General features: G+C 43.9%; 1 protein-coding gene across 1 annotated transcript in view; it reads left to right on the plus strand.

Moving 5' to 3' along the window:
• LOC121293057 (IQ motif and SEC7 domain-containing protein 3-like) overlaps window positions 1–25,054 on the plus strand; it is a 272,674-nt gene that overhangs the window by 189,042 nt on the left and 58,578 nt on the right. The window contains exons 8-10 of the mRNA XM_041215648.1: window positions 5,630–5,755; window positions 10,456–10,555; window positions 13,348–13,509. Of these exons, the coding sequence (XP_041071582.1) occupies window positions 5,630–5,755; window positions 10,456–10,555; window positions 13,348–13,509 (388 nt within the window). The remainder of the gene's footprint in view (window positions 1–5,629; window positions 5,756–10,455; window positions 10,556–13,347; window positions 13,510–25,054) is intronic.

The raw sequence follows: 25,054 nt of genomic DNA on the forward strand, positions 1-25,054 counted from the left end.
ATATGGATATGTGGTTAGAAACGCATCTCGGGTTCATATAAGATGCAGTGCAGCCTCAGAATAATGCCAAGAAGAGGATAGAATTTGGAGTTGCAGAACAGGGTTTGGGGTGGGGACCGAAGCTAATGGCTTCAGTCTTCCAAATATTTAGTTGAAGGAAATTTCTGTTCATCCAGTGCAACATTCTGGGGGTTACCATTGACCAGAAACTGAACTGGACTAGCCATATAAATAGTGTGGCTACCAGAGCAGGTCAGGCCAGGAATCCTGCAGCGAGTAACTCACCTCCTGACTCCCCAAAGCCTGTCCACTATCTACAAGGCATAAATCAGAAGTGTAATGGAATACTCTGCACTTGCTTGTATAAGTACAGCTCCAACAACGCTCAAGAAACTTGACTCCATCCAAGGCAAAGCAGCCTGCTTAATTGGCACCCCATCAAACATTCACTCCCTCCACCAATGAACAGTAGCAGTGGTGCGTACCATCTACAAGATGAACTGCAGAAACTAACCAAGCCTCCTTAGGCAGCACCTTCCAAACTCACGATTGCTACCATCTAGAAGGACAAGGGCAGTGGACAAATGGGAACACCACCACCTGGAAGTTCCCCCCAAGCCACTCACTTGATTTGGAAATATATCATCATTCCTTCACTGTTGCTGGGTTAAAATCCTGGAACTCCCTCTCTAACAGCACTGTGGATGTACCACACCACGTGGGCTGAAGCGTTTCAAGAAGACAGCTCAATACCACCTTCCCAAGAACAGTTATGGATGGGCAATAAATGCTGGCCTAGCTTGCAACATCCACATCCCATAAATGAATTTTAAAAAAAGGTTAAGCAGCCTGACAATTTGGAGCCAGAAGTCCTTGGGAGACAGATATAGTGGTCAGGAGTAGGAAGACAAGTCATGGCAAGCACACACACTTAGTGGCACTTTCATGCTTTTGCATTGCTTGAGTGAGCAGAAAAGATTCAGAGGCCTGACTCCAAGCATGTCAATGGAGCTGCAGCTGAATGGTTTCGGCAGCGGAAGAATGCTCTCTTTTGACAAGCTTTTCCAAATGCATGGCTGCTTCCCTCACCCCCCTGCCCCCACCCAGCATGTGCTTGTGTACTTCCTACACTCTGCTGCCTTGAACCCATCCGCCCCATCTCCCCCCCAATCTCCCCAGCTTCACCCATAGAGGAGCCCTTGCCTTGGCACCACACTGAAAGCCAAACAGGAAAAAGCGACTTGCCTGTGCCCCCCCCACCCACCCCCAGATGTGCGGCATCTCTTCCTTGACGTCCTACGGGCAATGCTCATGAACACTGCAAAGTTATGTGCACTCAACTCCAAGTTCCCCTGAAAGTTCAGGTCGCCAGGTGCATGGCGTTTAAAGGCAGCCATGAAGTGTGCCATTCTGAAGTCACGCCGCCTTGGGTGGTAAATTTGACTTGGGGGCTGATTCCGGCATGAGGGCACGATAATGACATGCAAATGCGTTAAAATTATGTTCCTAATGTTGGACGGTGGGAAACACGGCCTGTCATCAACAGGTGGAGCAGACAATTGCAAACTGGTTTCACGAGGGCATGAAACCAATTTCTGGACACCTTGCCATATTGTCTGCTCACATCCACCATGACACCTGCTACCAGTTGGACCGGACAATTCTGCCCTTAGAAAGAAAAGGTGACAAAAATGAGGACTTAAAAACTTCACAGGAGTTTTCCAATCTTGCACTGCAACTTTGGTGAGAAATGGCAGAACCCTTGGAGAAGTAGTAATGGTGGTTTTAAGTCCTGCATGCTATATTGTTCAAGGATCTGCTGATCTCTCCCATGAAGTGATAGAAGTTAAGAGAATCCCCATGGAATTTCAGTGCCAGGGTCTTTTTCACTGAGAGAGAGAAAGTCAAGAAAGATATACAAGGGAAGATGAAAAGTGAAAAATTCTTTCCAATGGTTGGTAAATTGCAAACAGAGGCACCAGAAGAACAAAAGGGGAGTTTACAGCGAATATTTTTACACTGAGAATTCATAAGATCATAGGATGCTTTACTATAACTGGCTAATGAAGCAGAAACTATAAGACAATTGAATAATCATGGTATCATAGAGCACAGAAGGAGGCCGTTTGGCTCATCGTGCCTGTGCCAGCTCTCTGAAAGAACTATCCAATTAAGCCCATACCCCTACTCTTGCCCTGGAGCCCAGTAAAGTTTTCCTTTTCAAGTAATGATCCAATTTCCATTTGAAAGTTACAATTGGATCTGCTTCCTTCATTCATTCAGGTAATGCAATCCAGATGATCATGACTGGCTGTGTAAAAACATTTCTCCTCTCTTCACCCTTGCTGTTTTTGCCAATTAGTTTACATCTGTGTCCTGTGATTGTTGATCTTCCTTTCAGTGGAAGCAGTTCCTTCTCTACTACTCTACTAAAACACCTCATATTTTGAAAACTTATATTAAATTTCCCCTTAACCTTCTCTGCTCTAACGAGAACAATACCAGGTTTTCTAGTCTCTTCACATAACTAAAACCCCCTATCCCTAGTATCACCCTAATAAATCTCCTTTGCATCCTTGCCAGGGTCCTTTTTCTTGCTCAGCTGTAATTTCTCTGATCATTCCTATGATTCCCTGATGACTGTAAGGATTCTAAATAAGATGAATTTAAGGTGGTGTCAATCTATATTCTAGGGCATGAGTTCACAGCTTCAAACTGCTTATTGTTCAATTAAACACTGCTAATCTCACCCGAGAAGGCTGTAAGGATATTTTGGCACCTAAACACTATATATGAATAAGCTGGGGTGCTCTTTGGAGTTTGGAGTAGATAGAGCTGTATTCTGCATTCACACAGCTGGTCTAGAGTGGGTGACCCTGACAATAGAGGGGAAAAATTGTCAGGCTCCGCTGCCAATATGGAGTCATAACATAAGAAATAAGAGCAGGATTAGGCAAATTGGCCCCTCAAGCCTGTTCCGCCATTCAGTAAGATTGTGGCTGATCTGATTGTGGTCTTAACTCGGCTTCCCTGCCTGCCCTGCAAAACCTTTGGCTCCCTTGTCGATCAAAAATCGATAGGGCTCTCTATCCAGATTGTATCTCTATAATTGTACCTGCACACACATCAGGAGGAGCTCTCCACTGGTCCCAGGGTCTCACAACCTTTTCCCTAAGGTGTCCAAAAAATGAGAGCAAAAACATATTTGTCGAAGTTGGAACTGTTTTTTCTGTGGAAGATTAAAGTGCAGAATGGAGTGTTTTTTCAGTACTCAAAGGGATTTATGTGATTTGAAAGAAATAAATATTGAGATGCCACAACCCTTAACATCATTTCAGTTGGTAGGTAGTCTTGGCTACTCCAATTCTGTCACAATATTTACAAACTTTCTATTCCAACACTAAACCGAACAGTTGAGATCATTACTCTTCTAATTCCTGTGAATTAAATCCTGCCTGTGGGATTTGACTCAGACCATTGCAGTCCAGTACCGGTCTAGGCTAAAAATCCAAAAACGATCAACCATTCCAAACACTTTATGACCCATATAAAGACATCTAACACATTCTACTTGCTTTCTAGCCACTAAATCAGTCCTTCAACTTTTAAGGACTTCAGTGCGTTTATATAACCGCCAGAAATCAAAACCTGGAAAATAAGAAAGAAACACTTGACATTATACAGCAGCTTACCACCTTGAAGAAAAGTTGAAAGTGATTTGTATAATGAATTCCTTTTTTTGGAATGTAGTGGTTTTGTTGTGTTGGTAACATAGGTGGTAAAGCTGCTGGGTATGCAGTATTGTTAATGTTCTAATAGGCAAAGTTGTATCAGTATTAAATTTTACAGTCAACAGTGTTCGGAATATTGCAAGAAGTAAGATGCTTACTAAAAAATATATTTACATTTGGATCCAAATAAATGGCTCATATTTTGTGGTTGAATCAGGATTATATTTGAATTAAGATCATTAAGAACTTGCATTAATATAGCACCTGTTACGTCCTCGATGACTCAACCTATTCCACAACCAATTAACTATTGTTTAAGTCTAGTCATTATTGTAGCGGAATCTGATGACCAGTTTGCACATGGCAAGGACCAAAAGCACAGTAATGAGATCATTTTTGATGCTGCTGCCATAAGGATAAATATTGGCTAGAACATTGGGATAACGCTCTTCTCTTCTTTGAATAATGCCATGTGATATTTTACCTCCACCTGAGAGATGTATGTTATGATCCCCATAGAGAGCGATAACTTTTAAAAAGAAATTCGAACTTCCAGTGAATGACTGAAAGAGTCACACAGCAATCTTTCAAGTTTTAAGACTTCTACTGTAATACACAAACTAAAAGCAACATTGACTAAATGCTATTTTAGTAGGCAACTTAAGTTCTAAACTATAGAAAATATCCCCCATTGAACTTCTACAAAAATTTTTACAACAACCAAAAATCTTCCTTTATTTTATCACTTTACTCTGTCCCTAATGTGGACACTTCATTCTCCAGGAACCAGTCCAAAGTGATTCTCAGCTCCATTTTCCTTTCCCAGCTGGATAACTTCTACTCCTTGACTTCTACTGACTTCTACGCCCGGGGCTGGATCTTCCGGTCAGCGAGCAGGGGCCGGGCCCGCTCGCCAACACGTAAAATGATGCGGGATGACATCGGGTGGAACTCCCGATGTCACCCCACATCATTTCCATTTTCAGGTCGGCGGGGACGCAGCCCATTCAGCTGCGTGCCCGCTGACCTGTCAATTGCCTATTGAGGCCATTGAAAAGCTAATTAAGGTCATTAATGGACCTGCCCTTCCACCCTTAAGGTTGGCGGGCAGGCTGGGAGCCCTGACGGGCTTTGGAAAAAGCATGAAACCTCATCCACGGGCGGGATGAGGTTTCATGAGGATATTTAAATTTTTATTAAGGGCTTCAATGAAAGTTATGGACATGTCCCAACTCATGTGACAGTGTCACATGAGGGGACATGTCAGGGAAATTTTTTTATCATTTGTATTACAAATTTTAGATCAGAGCTGATCTCCCTGAGACAGCACTTAGCCTCAGGGAGATCTGTGCGCTCTTCCATGCGCAAAGGAGTGCACTCCTGGCTGATGGAATCCCCCTGCATGCACAGGGAGCGCATAGCGCTTCTGAGCGGATGTCTCACTGGGTGGGCCTTAATTGGCACCGATCAGAGATGCGCCCGCCCTCGCTCCTGCACTTAACCCCCGACGGGGAGAAAATTTTTCCCCCTGACTTCTACTGACTTCTACTCCATGACTTCTACTCCCTTACTTCTACTCACTTTCACAGTGAGGGACGAATTGGAGATCCCTTCGTCTAGCCAAAACTAGGCGAGCGCTTAATGGGACAGTGGTCCTGGTGACAGCCTCATATTTTGCTGCTGCTGGTTAAATCACTACTGTGTTCCTAACATTTGACCGTGTGGGCTCAGGACCCGCATTTGGCCTTGACAATGGGACCCACAGTGTGCCGGTAAAATTCCAGCCTCTTTTACTAATTGGCTCATGCCTAGGCAGTCAGCTGCTAATTTCTAAAGTAATGTGAGATAACACTCATCCCAGCCTCCAAAATTAACTCATTGTTTGATGGTTTACTTAGGCCCTCTCTGTCCCCCACCGGCGGTTGGTTTGTTGTAGCCGACTCTTTGAAGTCATGGACATCAACAAAGTGCAGAAGCAGGCAGCTCATCAGCGAGAAGTCTTTCTGTTTAATGACCTTGTGGTGGTAAGAATCTCTCTAATAATGTATAGCAATGAATGTTAATACTTACGGACCTGAACAAACAAACATTACACCCATGGAAGTACTGCAGCTATTCATTTCATTTTGACAATGTGTTGGTCCTGTAAACATTGGTTAATGCCTGAAAGGATTGCTGTAGCCATTGCATGAAGCATCATTTATTCCCTCCTTTTCTTGTAGCTGGCTGCATTTTTGCGTATGCAAGACCGTTTGTTCAAATGGCTGTAGTTTATATGTAAGCTTAAATCTAAGAGCCATCATATAGCACTCAACAATAAGAAACTAGACCTGATTTTTTTGATGCCTCAGGTGTATTCCAGGCTGACAACATTAGTCAATTAGCAACATTAGTCAGTCAGCTAAGCATGCCTGAATCCAGTCAGTGACAGTTGCATTGAGCATCATCTAGCTTCCAAAACAAGACCTCAAAACATACATGAACAACAGTTTCCACTCACTGAACATGCAACTGGTATGTGATGACATGTAAGGCATCATGCATCATGCAGGTCTGTGCCGGACAACCTGGCAGTTGCCATGATACTTTCATTCTGCGACGTCCTTAATACATCCTCTCATGAATTAGGTAATTAAGACAGAGACTGACTGCCTGGGAACAGGGCTGTTTCCTGCAAACATGGATCATGAAACATGCCAGAAAGCCATGTACAGATGCTGAACTGAGGTACAATCAAAGCCCTGCCTCCTGATGGAGCACACCATGGAGATCCTGAAACAAACTTATGGGCCTGAATTTTTCAGGTGGTGGGCGGGCTGGATGGCAGCGGGTGGGGGCAGTCGCAGAGCCCATTGCCGCCTGCGATAGGCTCTGCGCTGCCATTTTATGTGGGTGGGCCAATTAAGGCCTGCCCAGCGTAATACGTGAGTGGTAGCGTTACCTGTGCGGGCTGGGCGGCAGCGGGGGGGGGGGGGGGGGGCGGGGGGGGCGGGGGAGGTGGGGAGTTGGGGGGCTTTGGTGGTGGTGGTGTGGGGTGGTGTGTAGAGGAGGGAAAGTCGGGGCCAGCGCTCTTTCACATGGAGCTGCCTCAGGAAGATTGAATTGATGTTCAAAAGATTAGATAAAAGGTATAAGAATTTATTTAAACATTTCCCCTCATGTGACTGTGGGGCAGTATTTTTCGTGTGAGGGCGGGCCTGATACGGCGACGTGTAAAATGAAGCGCGATGATGTGTGTCATCTCCGTGCATCCTGTTGTCATAATGCAGTCCCGCGGTATTTCGTCTGGCAGGCACGCACCGGATCAGCTGCGCACCTGCCGAAATGTAAACAGCCTATTAAGGTCATTAACAAAGTAATTATCATCATCGTTAACGTTGCCCACCCAACCTTAAGGTTGGCGGGCAGGCGAAAAGCCCAAGCGGCCTTCGTGATTTTTAGGAAACCTCATCCATTAGCGGGATGAGGTTTCCTAAAGCTTTTAATAAATAAATTTTCATAAATATAAAAACATATCCCATCTCATGTGACACAGGGGGCGTGTTTAAATACATTCTTACACCTTTTATTTAGTTTTTTGAATATCGATTCAATCATGTGCGAAAGAACGCTGGCCCCAACTCCCCCTCCTCCCCCCACCTGCACAGGTAGCGTTGAGTGCTATCACTCGCTTATTACACTGGGCGGGCCTTAATTGGCCCGCCTGCGTAAAATGGCGACCGCGCCTGCCTACTCCCACTGAGCCCGCCTGCCACCTGAAAAATTCAGGCCGTGGAGATGTTGGAATCCGGATCCTGAGTGGCAGCAGCGTGAGCGTCCGTTGAAGTTGTGTGAGCTGTCTCCATGACTCAGGACCAGACTGCAGCTGCATAGAGCTGGCAACATGCTTTACTGTTTGACTGCACTGTCACAATGGCATGCATGATGATCCTACATAAACTGGAATGTTCTCTTCTGCATTGCCCACCATGATGCGGAAGCTCTCCAGCAGGCAGTGCAAATACCAAGCAATTGCTAGTAAACATCGGGTTCTGGGGCAGAATTTTCCCGTTGGCATGTGGGGGCAGGCCCCGCACGCCGAAGCGAAAAATGGCGCGCAGTGACGCTGGGTGAGTGTCCCAAATTCACAGCGCGCCATCGCGATATTTCGGTGGGTGGGCGCGCGATGACCTCCGATGCGCATCTGCCATTAATTAACGGGTCACTTAAGGCCCTTGAGGCACCAATTGATGGTGATTTTTCGGGGCCTGTGCAATCTTCAGGTCATCGCACGGGCGTAACGGGCAGGCGGGTAGGAGACATTTGTATAAAACTCATCCATGGGCAGGATAAGAGGGATCAGTATGGTCACGAATGTGCTCAGTCAGATATTTAATTTGGAAAGTTAATGATACTTGTCTGTGTGAGCAGAAATACTCCAAAACTCATACCAGCTGATTGGACAGGACTTACAACCTTCAGGTCAGGACTCTATGAGGTGAAGACCCTTTTTGGGGCCTGCAGAAGCCTTCCTTCCCTTAGCCTGGGAATGGGAGTTGTGCTCTCCTCTGAGGAAGAAGGGAGTGCCAGAGGAGGAGGAGGCCAGGAGTGCACATTCAGCCTCCAGGGGAGCCACCTTTGGGAGGAGAGATGCAGGCACAAGGGCCGCAGGAAGTCCAGGGCAGAAGGGGCTGCAGAAGATGCCACTATCCTGCTGCCAGGGTTTACAGGCAGCGAAGCAGCTACCTCAATATGTCTGAGGTGCAGCGCCAAAGGAGGTTCCATCTCTCAAGGGAGACAGTCAACTCTCTGTCAGATGATGGGCCCTGAGATCTCCGCTAACTGTGTGGGTAGACACCCCATGTCAGTAGCTCTAAAGGTCACAGCTGCCCTCAACTCCCATGCCTTTGGCTCTTTCCAGGGCTCGGTGGGTGATCTTTGCAGTGTCTCCCAATCAGCTGTCCACACTTGTGTCAAGCAGGTGACAGACATTCTGTTCAGGTGTGCATTGACGTTCATCCACCACCGCTGGGACCGGGCCAGCCAGACAGAGCGAGTCAGAGGCTTCTCAGCGATTCGCCAGTTCCACGATTGACATCTCCCCAGTCATCGCAGCTTCATTGGATGCAATGGTCACTGGCAGAAGGGCAGAGGAGCTACCACCCTCATCCGGAGCATACTGAGAGGAGCCCACAGAGATGACAGGCAGCTGCTGCGCTGACGTGAGGTTGCTTTGGACCTCCCTGCTCACTGGAGATGGATAGGCACCGAGCTGGGAAACTTGAAGCCCAGACCATCTCCCACACTGGCACTGACCAGTTGAAGCCAATGCCGATGTGAGGGCTTGCTGGTCCGAGCGCATCCCCAGGAAGCCCTGACTGGTCTCCTGGAGAAGCCTCTCCACGAGAGTCGCCACTCTCTCCATGGAGGAAGAATAGCGCTCGGCCATGAGGCTCATTGCTTCAGGGACGACTCCAGAGGCACATCATCGATCACCGACTGAGCATGTGCCTGGTCCCCAGCAGTCCTCCCTAGCTCCTCCAGATGCCAGGCCTGTACCCCCACCTTAGCCAAACACAGCCTCCATCACATTTGGCACCACACAGTCCAACCTCACAAAGCAAGGAGACGCAAACGAAAGGAACAAAAAGGGTAGCAGATGGATGGGTGCCCTGCCACCTGAAAGCTCCCCTCCCAGCATGTCAACACCCTGACTTTGACATGTCTTGGAGTTCCAGCACTGCGCCTAGGTGCAGCTCCTCCATGTTGACCCCAAAACAGTAATGTGGGTGTCACCATACCACATGCTGCGGGTGCAGAACCCATCTCAACACCACCCTCTCAGGCTGACCTCGGCATGGCCAATATCTGCTGGCCCACCCAGCGAAGGACACATGCTGTCAATGATTCAATGCAGTAACTGCACTCAGAGTTCAGGGGGGCGGCCAGGGGGGAAAGCCTACCTGCTCGGTTAAGTGACCAATGCCAAAATGGTACTCACCCTTCCAGAGCGCAAAAGGTCATTAAAGTGCTGGTGGCACTGGATCCAGGTGCGTTGTACCATGTCGCGGGAGCTCACCACCTCCGCCACCTCCTCCCAGGCACGTTCGGTCATGAAGGAGGGGGCCTATTCCTCCCGCTGTGCTGCCACCTCCTCGAAGAGGGCAGCAAGGCAATCATCTGAGAAACAAGAGGCACAGTGCCCCCCTGCCCTACCCTCCTGCCTGGCCTGCTCACCAGCAGCGCTCTCGGGAGCCCTTCTGCTGGCCATGTTTGACAGCCTTTGTAAGGCTGCAGGAGCTCTTTTAAACAGGCCACCCGGTCACTATTGGACCTGGTGGTCATAGCAGTTCCGCCGCTACCCGCCCACTCCCGCTGTCCTTGGGAACCATGTTTCACGCTGGGCAGGTCTTAATTGGTCCGTTTGCATAAAATGGCAGCGTGGACCCGATCGCGGGCGGCATTCGGGTCCATTCCCGCTCCCACACCAACTGCCCAACAGGCAGTAGGTTCTGCCTCTGGATTCTATTGCAATAAGGGTGTGAGGCTCATCTTGTAGAGAGCTGTGTCCTGTCCTGTCCTGTCCTTTCCCCCTGTTGTTGCTCATGCTTACCTGTAGTGAATCATCCAATGCAAACCCCTTTAACTCACTCATTATAGTATGTGGGATGCCAATTGCCTCCTAATATTGAGATGTCTCCTTAGAAATGATTCAATTTTAAGTGTTATAATCTATTACTTACAGATACTTAAACTGTGTGCAAAAAAGAAAAGCTCTGCTACATATACATTCTACAAGTCTGTTGGCCTTCTGGGAATGCAAATTCATCTGTTTGAGACTGAGTGTAAGTGTTTCTGAATTTTTCACATGTTACTCCTTATTGGGTTAAAGCATAGATTGCAGTTCTCAGTCTCTGGGGATGTAATCAATGGATTAAGGTTGTATTAACAGATCCTCTATTTTACTCTTCACTCAAATTTAACATTATTGAAGATAATTTTGACTTTGGCTGATAGTGTTAAACAGGTGATATCAGATCAGTCACCATTGTATATCCCTCGTAGTTGTAATTGAGAACAACACCGACTTATATTTATGTTGAGCTTTTAATGTAATAAAATATTCCAAGACAGTTCACAGGAATGTTATAAAACAAATTCAGGAAGGAAGTATAATGGTTGGCCAATCTTTTTATTTTATTCTTTCAAGGGATGTCTGCTTGGTTGTGTCGGCATCACAGGCTAACATCCGTATTCTGCTAACATTTATATGGTTAGCACTAGCTAAACCAGGCATGACCTGCTGAGATAGTAGTCCTGATAATGACAAACTTATAAATGGAAGTAATCTAAAAATGAGTGCTGAAGATTTCAAGTGATGGGGCTATGACTATTTCCTTTGTAGCTTGTTCCACTGTGGGATTGTTCCTGGGAAGAAATATTGTTGATAACTATCTTGGAAACAAATAGCCTTTGTAGTTCGTGTGGATGGCTACCTCATGTTTTTTCATTGTCGGAGTGCACTGGGTACTGCTTCCTGTCAATTCCCATCAGTCCATTGCATATTTTATAGGACACAGTGGGTGTTGCTGGCAAGGCCAGCATTTGTTGCCTTTGAGAAGCTGGTGGTGTGTCACCTTCTTGAACCACTGCAGCCCACATGGTGCAGGTACACCCACCATGCTGCTGTGAAGGGAATTCCATGATTTTGATCCTGCGAACATTGAAGGACCCATTCTCTGCAAATAAGGGAACATGTTCAAGCCTTGTGCCTTTTTTGAATGACTTGGGAGCCTACAGTTCCCCATTGCGTTCTCCATGGCAACACTTCGGCCATTCAATCAGCACGCTTTTTTCCTATAATATAAATTGTTGTGATCGTTTAAAATTTGACATTCTTGCATTTTTCCTGATGAGTGCAAGAAGAAAACATTTGGCAACATGTCTCTCTTTTCAGGAATATTCAAATTCTGTACTACCAAGAAAATGGAAGGTCTGTACAGGGTGGAAGACAGGAGAGAGTTCATGACAAGGATGTGATGGTGCAGTGCAAAATGAAATGGTTATTGAGACAAATAAATAAACAAAAAATGGGTTTAGAGGAGGTGCAAAATGGGTATAGCAGAATCATCACATACAGTGTTCGATAAAATTAATGGGGGCGGAGGATATGATCACTGTTGAGTCTGGAATACTATAAAGATCCTAATCAAAAGATGGGGTGTTGTTCTTCAAGCTTATGTTTCATTAGAACAGCAAAGGAGACTGAGGATAGAGAGATCAGAGCAGGCATGGGACTAGGGAAATTAAAATGAGAGGTGACTGGAAGCTCAGGCTCACATTTGTTGTCTAAAGGGAGGTGTTCCACAATGCTTTGGTAGCATTGGAATTCCTTAATTCCCAAAGGCAAGCTGCCAATATAGTGTGCAAATAGTACTAGAAGCCCACCCACAATATTAAAATTAATTTGATACAGGAAAATGTGATGGGGTCAAATCTGGTCACCACTGTAGCTGGAAGTGCAATTCCAGCTGTAAACCCATCATGGAGGAAAATCCAACCTGATGTCTTAAGAACTTAAAACTTTGGGGCTACTTTTGACGGGTTGATATCTTGGAATGTTCAGACACTGTGGGTGAAATTTTCCAGTCCCATCCACAGTCAGGATTTTCTGGTCCTATCAACCTCTCTGAGTTTTCCATTCTAGCTTACGATGGTTCTCGCTGCAGACAGGATTGGAAAATCTTGGCCTATGTCTCACTTTTGCGTTGTAGAAATCAGGAGCATAAGGAAATATGGGGCCTCTAGACTGCTAGGCCCACTGCAAGAATGGGCTGTCTTGAATACACCTGATGCCTGGCCACCAGGGAAATCTGGTGTGCGAGTGGCCAAATCGGCAATTTAAAAAAAATCTAGCTGAAGGTGGAACTGGGAGGCGCAGAAGTCTACCTTCCTTCTGATCTCTCTCATTTGGTCCCCTATCTCCCCACCCCACCCAATCACGTCTCATCTTTGCCAATCGCTCTCTTCTCTTTCTTGGTCACCTCTCTACCACCTGATTACCTACTCTGATCACTCCCTTGATTTTCCTCTCCTTCTGCTGGTCACCGGCACCATCCTGCTTGCTGCGCTCCCCCCACCCCCATTCCCCACCCAGGGTCAATCTGGCACAATGCAGTATTTCAACATTGAAATCTCCTTCACTGGTAAGATGCCTGGAGATGTCCAGCTGCAGCCTGTGGATGAGGCCTGAGGTCCAAAGTTGGGTGTACCTCAGGCCTAACTGTTCCTATGCAAGGATGTCATGTGAGCAAATTTAATGGACAGAAAGTGTAAACTTAAAATGGGAATTGAATTATCTCTGCAACCCCTGGAACATTATCCCCTTCATTCTAATCACCATCACCTGAAAATTAGGCTTCATCTCGATTTCACTCATTATAAAAATGTATGTTCCTAGACTTTCTCTTTGGATGGTGTTAATTTAATATCTAGATTCCTCTTGTGCTAGTCCAGATTAATTGTTTCTAATGTAGTCATCTGTTCTCCAACTTATAAGATGCACAGAGCAAGCTAACAAAAAGGATATGATAGGTTTAATTTACCTGTGTTAATAGCTGCAATTTTTCTCTGTTAGTTTACCCTCATGGGATCACCCTCGTATCATCTGTTTCTGGCTCTGAGAAGAAGCAGGCACTGAGTTTCTGTGCACAGAATTCAGAGGAGCTTCAGAAGTTTGTGGAGGAGCTGAAAGAGTCAATAGCAGAGGTGACAGAGATGGAGCAAATTCGAATTGATTGTGAGTAGTTGTGTTTTCTGCGTGATTGTTGCTGCAAATACAGTGACCTGTCAGCTGGGTGCAATCGATTAAAACAGAAAGCCCTTGTTCTCTGCACGTATCCAGTGATTTTAGTTATTGATTTTGAGGACTCTCAACTTTATTCCTGCAGTTTTACAATGCAGGAGGAAACTGAGAGAGACTGCATTAACCATCGCCCTTTGACATTCAATGGCATTACCATCGCTGAATCTCTCACTGTCAACATCCTGGGGTTACCATTTACCAGAAACTGAACTGGATCAGCCACATAAATAGTGTGACTACAAGAGCAGGTCAGAGGCTAGAAATCCTTTGATACGTAACTCACCTCCTGACTTCCCAAAGTCTGTTCACCATCTACAAAGCACAAGTCAGGAACATGATGGAATACCCTCCACATGCCTGAATGAGTGCAGCTCCAATAACACTCAAGAAGCTTGACACCATCCAGGACAAAGCAGCTCACTTTATTGACACACCTTCCACAAACATTCACTCCCTCCACCACCAGTGAACAGTAACAGCAATGTATACCATCTAGACGATGCACTGCAGAAACTCATCATGGCTCCTTAGAAAGCACCTTCCAAATCCATAACAAAAACCATGATCATTACCAATCTAGAAGGACAAGAGCAGCAGATACATGGGTACACCGACACCTGGAATTTCCTCTCCAAGTCACTCACGATCCTGACTTGGAAATATATTGCCGTTCTTTCACGGTCGCTGGGTCAAAATCCTTGAACTCCCTCCCTGTGGATGTATCTGCAGCAGTTCACAAAGGCAACTCACCGCCAGCTTCTGAAGGGCAATTGGGGATGGGCAATAAATGCTGGCTTAGCCAGTGACACCCACATCCCGTAAATGAATTTTAGAAACCCTTTAATATCTATGCCTAAGAAAAAGCTAACAAACTCAGTTATTGAACCCTTTGATTGAGCTTCAGCCTCAACAGCCTTTTACAAGAGAGTTCCAGAATTTCACTACCCTTTGCATGAAGAAATGTTTCTTGACATCACCCCTAAACACCCTAGCTCTAATTTTAAGGTTAAGCCACCTTGTTCTAGACTCTCCACCAGACAAAATAGTTTCTCTTTATCTACCCTATCAACCCTTAACCTTGATTATGCAAGGGAATACAAGCCCCGTCAATGCAACCTGTCCTGATAATGTAACCCTTTTAGCCCTGGTGTTATTCTAACGAATCCACACTCCCTGCAAGGCCAGTATATTCTTTCTGAGGTGCAGTACCCAGAATTGAATGCAGAATTCTAAATGGGGTCCAACCTGCAGGGCTTTATGTAACTGTTACATAACTTCCTTTTCTCTCTATTCCTGAACTCTCGAGGTAAAGGCCAACATTGCACTAATTTTTAAATAATTTTTTAAAAAGTTGTCTACACCTGTCCATTAACTTTGAGTGTTTCTGTATTTCGGCCCCTAAATTTCACTACTCTGCATAGCTTCTTAGCTTCTCACTGTTTAGAAAATGCTCTGATCTATCTTTCTTGGGTCCAAAGTGGATGACCTCACATTTTCCCAAATTGAACTTCATCTCCCATAGATTTCCCCATTCACTTAATTATTGCTGTTCCTTTGCAACTTCCTGCTCTCATTTACACTATTTATTATGCCACCTAACTTAGTCAATTGAATTTATAATTCTTAATTCCTATGTCCAGTGAAAAGCTGAGGACCCAGTACAGGTCCCTTGGGGCCATCACTATTCGCATATGGCCAATTGGAGTACATGCCCCTTAGCTCCACTCTTGTCCCCTATCTCTTAATCAATCCCAAACTCATGTCAATATATTGCCTCTAATTCCATGTGCTCTCATTTTTGTGAGAAGTCTCTGATGTGGAACTTTACCATATGCCTTCTGAGATATTTAGATAATGCCTCACCTACCATTTTCAAATTAATATCCAAATTCTTATAACTTAAAACATCTATGTTGTCTTGCACAATGTTATGTTCGTAACACTGCCTTGTTTTCTCCAGCGTTGAAGTCAGACAATGAATACATCAAATATTACCTTCTTTGAATTCTACAACAGTAGATTTTGTTGAGATTTCCAATAATCTGACCTTAAGCATCATGAAAGTGATGAGATAAGAGATATATTCATCAGAGAAGAAAAGCCATTCAGTCCTTCCTCATAAATGAAATAAACATTGTAACTTAGTTTTTGTGTTGGATTCTGTTTGGACAAACTGCTGCTAGCAAGAAAATGTTAGGACTGAGTTTGAAAAGCAAAAATGTGAGATTTTTGAAGAGCTGACCAACATGGTAGATAAGGGAGTGTCTATGGGAGTTAGCTATTTGGACTTCCAGAAAGCATTTCAAAAGAGATTACTAGCGAAAATTAAAGCATATGGAACATGGTGACATGGAAGGAAGAGAGCAAATTTAGAGAACATTCTTGGATTGGTGAGATGTGACAAGTGGTGATACCCAGTACTGGGGCCTCAGATTTTCATTATATTTACATACATATATATTGCAGATATATATATTGCAGATAGTGATAGTCCATGTCCAAATGCAGCTGGACCTGGACAATATCCAGGCTTGGGCTGACAAGTGGCAAATAACATCTGCGCCACATAAGTGCTGGGCAATGACCACTTCCAACAAGAGAGAATCTGACCATCGCCCCTTTTATTCATTGGTATTACCATCACTGAATCCCCCACTATCAACATCCTGGGGATTACCATTGACCAGAAACTGAACTGAACTAACCTTATAAATACTGTCGTTACAAGAACAGGTTAGATGCTAGGAATCCTGTGATGAGTAACTCACCCCCTAATTCCCCAAAGCCTGTCCACCATCTACAAGACAAAAGTCAGGAGTGTGATGGAATACTCCTCACTTGCCTGGATGAGTGCAGCTCCCTCAGCATTCAAGAAGCTTGATACCATCCAGGACAAAGCAGCCCGCTTAATTAGCAGCCTTTCCACAAACATTCACTCCCCCCACCACCAAAGCACCAGTATATACCATCTACAAGGTAAACTGTAGGAATTCACTATGGCTCCTTAGACACCTTCCAGACCCATGACTACTACCATCTAGAAGGACAAGGATAGCAGATAGTTGAGAACACCGCTACCTGGAAATCCCCCTCCAAGTCACTCAGCGTCCTAAGTTGGAAATATATCGCCGTTCCTTCACTGTCACTGGGTCAAAATCCTGGAACTCCCTTCCTAACAGCACTGTGGATGTACCTTACCACATGGACTGCAGTGGATCAAGAAGGCAGCTCACCACCACCTTCTCAGGGGCAGCTAGGGATGGGCAATAAACGCTGGCCCAGCCGGTGAAACCACATCCCATGAATGAATAAAAAAAAGATGGAGTTCACTATGGGGTTCAGCACTTTGGCTCTGAGAGACAAATCTGAATGTTTTCTCAATAGTAAAGTAGGAGCTACGGAAGAGCAAAGGGCTGTACATAGATCAATGAAAGCTAGTGCACAAGTGCAAAATGTAATCAAAAAAGTTGAAGGAATGTTAACATTTATCTCAAGGCAATTGGAATACAAACATGGAATGCTTAAGTTGTTGTGCACTGTGTTAGTTGAGGGATAATCTAATTGAGCTGTCTAAAATGATAGGGAAGATAGCAAGAAACTATTTCCCATGGTGGGAACTGAAAAGAAGCGGACACTATCTTAAAATTACAGCTAAGCCATTTACAAGTCAAATGAAGTTAATACATTTCTGTACCAAAATGAGTGAACTTCATTCTAATTGATTGAGGCTTAACACATCTACTTGTGTGGGTATTATTTTAGAAGCTTCCCCATGAATAAAAATAAGATTATATGTTTTTCTTTTACTTAGGCTGGAATTTTACAGGGTCATCAGGGCTGGGATGGGACTGTGAAATGTGGCGAGCCATTCTTAGCTCCACTGACTCCGGTGGGAACGTAAAATCCCGTTGCGTAAAATCCTGCCCTTAGTCTCTAAAGAAGATCATTCCAAAATGCAGAAGGATTTTTAATTCTCCCCACTTGTCCCCGAGAGATTATTTTTAAGATCATTTTGAAGTGAGGTCTGTTTCTTAACACTGTTTGGTGGCAATGTTTTGATGTCTTAATGAAGCTTATTTGGAATCCTATACTATTTACAGGACCGATGAATCACAAACTGAGCTGTTGACATCGAACTCATTTTCAGCTGTGAATTAGCAATGTACTCAAGGTGTCATCTCATGTCTAAAAACAGCAAGCTGCTTCTGTTGCATATTCATGGTGAAACTTATCTAAACTTTTGTCCCTAGAATTGTTTGTGCAAGTGTGTGCAGATGGTGTAGTTTTAACATTTCAAACAACTTCCCATCATAAACCGTGCCAACCTTGTACCAATACACTCCTACATTTCAACCTAATTTTCCAGATGTGAGAGTGCCTGAAGGGTCTTTTACGATACATTGCTTGGGGAAAAGCTTGTCAAAAATTAAAATGAAGGTGTCACTGAACTTGCTGACCCCTGTTGGTCTTTATATTTAAACTGTAATGCCACCAAAAGTATGGGTCATACATGAGAAAATTAAAGAGTAAAATTGAGGGTTTCCATTGAAAGGCCCTAGCTGCAATATTTGGCTCTGTGGCACCGCTGGTGCAATAGAAGCCTAAGGCTTCTAAGATGGCAATGGAACTGCGCCCAGCCTTTGTACCACACCATGATTGTATGATACCAGCACCGGTGTGTACTGTGTGTGCAGGAGCATGTACAGTAGGCAGATCATGACTTCAGACAAGGTCTAATGCCAATTTGGCACACATCCTGCTGTTTTGGATCTCATAGGTCCTAACAATGCTTTGTCTTAAACACTCCAGCTAACCATACATTTTGCAACACAAGAGACAGTGCACCCATGTGCCACCCCCCCACCCCATCTCTCACCTCACTAGCATTATTTAGAAGGTTCATATAGAATGGAATCAAAGAAACACAAAAATCTATGGCTCAGGAGGAGGCCATTCAGCCCATTGTGTTCCAGCCAAACCCCACATTGCCGGTCTTGATGCACTTCAAGTGGATATCCAAGTACTTTTCAAAGATGATGAGGTTTTCTACCTCTATCAACCTTTTCAGGCAGAGTTCCAGAGCAAGTTGCAGGTGGCAGTGTTTCCATGCGCCTGCTGCCCTTGTTCTTTGTGGTGGTAGTGGCTGCGGGTTTGGAAGGTACTGTCAAAGGAGCCTTGGCAAGCTGCTGCAGTGCACCTTATAGAAGCACACACAACTGCAATGGTGTTACTGATGGTAGTGGGAATGAATAGTCAAGGTGATGGACCACCACCAACACCCTTCAGGCAAATGAAAAAAAATCCCTCAACTTCCTTCCAGTTCTTTTTTAAAATTCAGTCTTGGGATGTGGGCATTGCTGGCAAGGTCAGCATTTATTGCCCATCCCTAATTGCCCTTGAGAAGCTGGTAGTGAGCTGCCACTTTGAATCGCTACAGTCCCTGTGGTGCAAGTACACCTAGAGTGATGTTAGGGAAGGCGTTTCAAGATTTTGACTTAGTGATGGCGAAGGAACAAAAGGCAGTTCCAATTCAGAATAGTGTGTGATTTGGAGAGGAATTTGGAGATAGTGATGTTCCTATATGTCTGCTGCCCTTGTCCTCTTATGTGGCAGAATTGAAGGTTTGGAAACTTAACTGGATCAGCCATATAAGGGGAGGTCAGAGGTAGGGAATTCTGTGGCAAATAACTCACCTCCTGACTTCCCAAAGCTGTCCACCATCTAGTCTGGAGTATGATGGAATACTATCCACTTGCCTGGATGAGTGCAGCTCCAACTACACTCAAAAAGCATGATGCCATCAAAGACCAAGCAGTCCACTTGATCAGCATCCCATCCACCATTTTAAACATTTACTCCCTCCACCAACACCGTACCATGGCTGCAGTCTCTACCATCAACAAGATGCACTGCAGCAACTTGTAAAGGCTCCTTTGACAGCCTCTTTCAGACATGTGAACTCTACTATCCAGTAGGTCAAGGGCAGCAGGTGCAGGGGAAGACCACAACTTTCAAGTTACCCTCCAAGTCACACACAATCCTGATTTGGAACCTTTCCCCATTGTCACTGGATCAAAATCCTGTAACTCCCTGTGGGTGTAACTGTGTAACTACAGCAGATGGACTATGGTTCAAGAATGCAGCTCACCATCACGTTCTCATGGGCAATTAGGGATGGACAATAAATGCTAACCTTGCCAATGATACTCACAAACCCTAAACAAATAGAAACAAATCTAGGAGCAGTGTCTGATCTGGCAACGATTCACCAAGAAGGTGATTGCTGAATTCTGCCACTTCATGTAACTGGAATTACAACTGCACAGCAGGGTGAGGACGGCGTTACCAGTTGCTGTGAGGATCAACGTGGGCCTTAATTTCTATTTAGTGGATTCTTTCAGGCAGCAGCCAGAGACATTGCCAACATTTCACTGTTCACTGTGCGTCACCAAACCAGGGAAGTGACTGAGGCTTTGTATGCCTCCCATCTTCCTCCTCCACCACCCCCACCCCCACCCCCAATCCCCACTACCCATTGCATTCTGAGGTTGTCAGGTGAATGATCTGTCCACATAAGAGGGATTTTACTTCAAAAACAACCAGTCATTAATCTGAGTCTGACTTGTATTGTCAGAGTGCAACAAAGATTTCACAATAAAATAAAATGTACATTTTGTTGGCATTGGCAGTACTCATGAAGGGGCCTTTCTAGAACACCTTTAATGTAAAAAGAAATGTCCCAAGGCACTTCACAGGAGCATTATAAAACAAACTTTGACATTGAACCACATAAGGAAATATTTGGACAGTAACCTAAAGGTTGATGAAAGAGGCAAGTTTTAAAGGCCGCCTCAAAGGAGAAGAGAAAGATAGAGAGGTTGCGGGAGGGAATTCCAGAGCTTAAGGGCTGGTAGCTGAGGTCACAGCCGCCAAAGGTGGAGCAATAAAAATCAGAGATGTGCAAGAGGCCAGGATTGAAAAAGTGCTGAATTCTCAAGAGGCATTTAGCAAAATGTTACAGTTTCTGATTTGTCTCAAAACGCTGTCTCACACATCTAACAGCATTCTTGTGAGTACACTTTGTTCGCTACAATTGAGAATCTGTAATTTTTCTATACTTCTGTTCTCACAGAACTATTTGGGAGCACTCGATGTAACTTCAGCATTTATAATTCACTTTTCAAAATGCTGGTTATTGCCACACAGACCTGAGATAGGCAGGCCAAGGCAAATAATATTGGTATTTACAATAAAGTACTAATATGAAGTACTGAAAATGTCAAGTACCATATGAACATTATAGAGATACATTTGCCTTGTCCACTGGGAAGACATATCAGAAACTCAGTGGCCTGCACATGATTTTCTGGCCATTATTCTAAATGCTTGAAAAATCATGCACAGTGCGTGGGTAAATTCCTGATATGAACTCTTGGCCAGTTAGGCTTTGTCCCTAACAGCTTGACGTCAGAAAATGACCCTTCACCATAAGCGTACAAACATTTAAAAGCTTACCATTGATCAATTCCCTGAAGAATAATTTTCATATTGAGAGTAAATATCTGATCAATGTTAAAGTTTTATTTGTGAACAGTGATCTTGTGGTCATTGATGTATGTATGTATATAAGTGAACCAGATTAAAACTGTTTAGTTGGTTACTTGAACTCCTTGTGCATGCATCAATCTCTTTTTATTCTGAAAAGATATCATCACAGGGAGCAGTCCCAGAAGCGTTCTTTTTCCTTTATTCTTTCACAGGATGTGGGTGTCACTGGCATACCAGCATTTGCTGTCCATTCCTAATTGCCCCTTGAACTGAGTGGTTTAACCACCATTTCAGAGGGTGGTTACAAGTCAGTCACATTACTGTGGGTCTGAAGTCACATGTAGGCCAGACCAAATGGATTTTTATAACAATTGATGAAAGTTGGCATGGTCAACATCACTGAGACTAGCTTTAAATTCCAGATTTATTAACTGAATTTAAATTCCACCAGCTGCCATGGTGGGATTTGAACCTGTATTCCCCAGAGTATTAGCCTAGGTTTCTGGATTACTGGTTCAGCAACATTACCATTAGATAAAAACAAAAAAACTGCGGATGCTGGAAATCCAAAACAAAAACAAAAACAGAATTACCTGGAAAAACTCAGCAGGTCTGGCAGCATCGGCGGAGAAGAAAAGAGTTGACGTTTCGAGCCCTCATGACCCTTCGACAGAACTTGAGTTCGAGTCCAAGAAAGAGTTGAAATATAAGCTGGTTTAAGGTGTGTGTGTGGGGGGGCGGAGAGAGAGAGAGAGAGAGGTGGAGTGGGGGTGTGGTTGTAGGGACAAACAAGCAGTGACAGAAGCAGATCATCAAAAGATGTCAACAACAATAATACAAAAGAACACATAGGTGTTAAAGTTAAAGGTTGGTGATATTATCTAAACGAATGTGCTAATTAAGAATGGATGGTAGGGCACTCAAGGTATAGCTCTAGTGGGGGTGAGGAGAGCATAAAAGATGTAAAATAAATAAATAAATAAATAAATAATTTTTTTTTTCCTTCTCCCCTATGTTTGACACCTTCAATAATTTGTTTGTCTCTACTTAAGCCAAAAGACACATTTTGTATAAGCTTGAGCAGCACTACAGTCCCATTCCTTTGGAGACTGCAGAAAGCTATCGGGTTTGGAACAAAGCATCAGTTGTCCAGTGACGACATTGGAGAGTTTATCATGTCTTTGAAAAAGTTGTCCAAGCAATGTAATTTTGAAGAATTTCAAGAGAAAGCATTACAGGACAGACTATTGTGCTTTTTAAAAAGTGAACACATTTGCTGTAAGTTTCTGTCATTCCCAAAGTTAACTTTCAACATAGCTTGTTAAACAGCATTGTCCATGGGCATAGCAGAATGTGACTCAAGAGAAGTCAGAGTTAGCAAATGCCAGTCGTCTGCTGAAGTAAATAGGCTGAAGCTGAGTAACAGAAGGGCCCAAAACAGCAGTTAGCAGTAGCAGAAGTATGACAAAGTCCTGTTACTGGTGCTTAGGCCAACATTGGGCACAGAAATGTCCATTTATGAAAGCAGAGTGGAAGAAGAAGGGTAATCTCACCAAGACATATCAAAAGAATGTGAACAGAGAAAACACTGGCTGGAGGACACAGCAGTGACTGCATACAGTTGCTTGACAGCACCAGGTCGATGAGAGGGTCGGTTGACATCAGTGGGCTGTTCAGTTGACATCCATATGATCTGAAGCACTAGGATGTTCAGTGGAAATTCATAGGGCATTATAGTTCAAGTAACATACGATGGAGCTGTGGTAATCATGGAGGTCGACACAGGTACATACGAACATACATACGAGCATACGAGTTAGGACCAGGAATAGGCCACTTGGCCCCTTGAACCTGCTCTGCCATTCAATAAGAATTTAACCTTAACCCCACACTCCTGCCTACCCCGATAACCTTTCACCCCCTTGTTAATCAAGAATCTATCTAGTTCTGCCTTAAAAATATTCAAAGACTCTGTTTCCACTGCCTTTTGAGGAAGAGAGTTCCAAAGACTCACAACCCTCAGACAAAAAAAATACCTCCTCATCTCTGCCTTAAACGAGTGACCCCTTATTTTTAAACAGATACCCATAGTTCTAGATTTACCCACAAGTGGAAACATTTTCTCCACATCCACCCTGTCAAGACACCTCAGGATCTTAAAGTTTCAATTAAGTTGCTTCTTACTCTTCTAAATTCCAGTGGATACAAGGCTAAACTGTCCATCAGTTACTGTGATTTCTGACTCACTATACAGTGACAAGTTGTGTTAACATCAACTGGAGAAATCATGCATAGAATTATGAAGTTATGGGGGAGAAAAAATTCCCATAATGGGAAGTTTGTTGGTTCCAGTCACGTACAATGAGCAATGTGTACAATTGCCCATTATTGTGGCGAAGGGTGAAAAACCAGCCTTGTTAGGAAGAAACCAGTTAGCACTTATGTTAAATTGAAACAAGCTTTCTCATGTAGAAGCGAAATTTGCAATGTATGACGACATTATCACCAAGATTTTGGTTATTCTTTCACGGCTTGCAGCATCGCCAGCTAGGCCAGCATACTCTCAGGTGTTCAATGAAACCAGCAAACAGATTCAAGGATATAAAGCTAATGTATGTTATGTGGGGAGCCAGGGTTGTAATTCCTGAAATGTACAAATCGCAGTTGCTGTGCGATAATCAACACTTAGGGATGAGCTTGACAAAAGAGTCTATCTTTGGTGGCCAGGGTTAGATAATATTATAGAAGACAAAGTGAAACAGTGAAGAGTATGTCAAGCAGTAGAAAAGAAGCTGCCTTCAATCCCTTTGCAACCAAGGAAATGGCCAACTCGAGTGCGGCAGAGGCTGCATATAGATTTTGCAGAATTTGAAAGGCAGAAGCTATTCATTGTGATAGATAGCCATTCGAAGTGGGTTAAAGGGGATTCCAATGAACTGAATGACTAGCAAAGCTCTCGATATTTTGCATAGCTTGTTTGCTGCTTATGGGTTACCAGAAGGATTTGTGACTGACCACGGACCCCAAGATTATGATTCAAAAGTTTTGTTCAAAAGGGTTTTCAAATTTCATGAGGATAAATGGGTAAAAACACACTAGAGTTCCACCTATTATCCTGCCTCAAAGGGAGCAGCAGAACACACAATGCAAATTGTTAAATGTGCTTTTGTTAGCAACAGCTAGCTACAAATTAGAAGAAATGTCAGTTGTCATTGAATCACAAACTTGCAAATTTTTTGTTTATTTATCGTAATGCATCTCACACCACTACCATCAGAATACCATCTGAATTGTTTCTTAGAAGGCAGTCTCGGATGGGGTTTTCATTGCTGAAGCCACATTTAGCACAGTCAATAGAAGAAAAGAAATCTAGGCAGAAAGAGATCCACAATAGGGGTAGAGTGAGAAAAAGCAGTCTGTAATTGAACCAGAAGTTTAGGGTGAAAGAACATTATCATAAGCGGTTGAAGTGGTTACTAGAAAGAGTTGTGAAAATATGTGGTCCTCACACATATTTGGTCAAGGTGTTTGGTACTGTAAAAGTTGCGTTTGTACTTATAATGTTTTACCTTTGGAGGTTCACAAAAAAGAAGGTTGGGAAGAATCAAATGAATCTGATGAATCGGCTAGTTGGGATGTAATTATAATAAATTGTGTCTGAACCTAGTTCAAATCCAAGTCAAGTCAGACAGAAATGCCTGAGGAAGTGGAAATTTCAATTGAATGTCAAGGGCAGAATTATTCCTTGCTGGAGAAAACTTCTCCTGAGCCTCAGGCCCAGATGGATCAAGGTACTTCCCAGATTCTGAAAGATTGGGTTAAGAAAGGAGGTATGCTCTTCGGAATAAGAAACCAGTCGTTAAGCTGGACTTGTAAATAAATGAAAAAGAAGAAATGTATATAAGTTGTATAGAATTTGAACTTTGTCTAA

This window comes from Carcharodon carcharias, chromosome 21 (genome assembly GCF_017639515.1).
Source record: "Carcharodon carcharias isolate sCarCar2 chromosome 21, sCarCar2.pri, whole genome shotgun sequence".
Taxonomy (NCBI): domain Eukaryota; kingdom Metazoa; phylum Chordata; class Chondrichthyes; order Lamniformes; family Lamnidae; genus Carcharodon; species Carcharodon carcharias.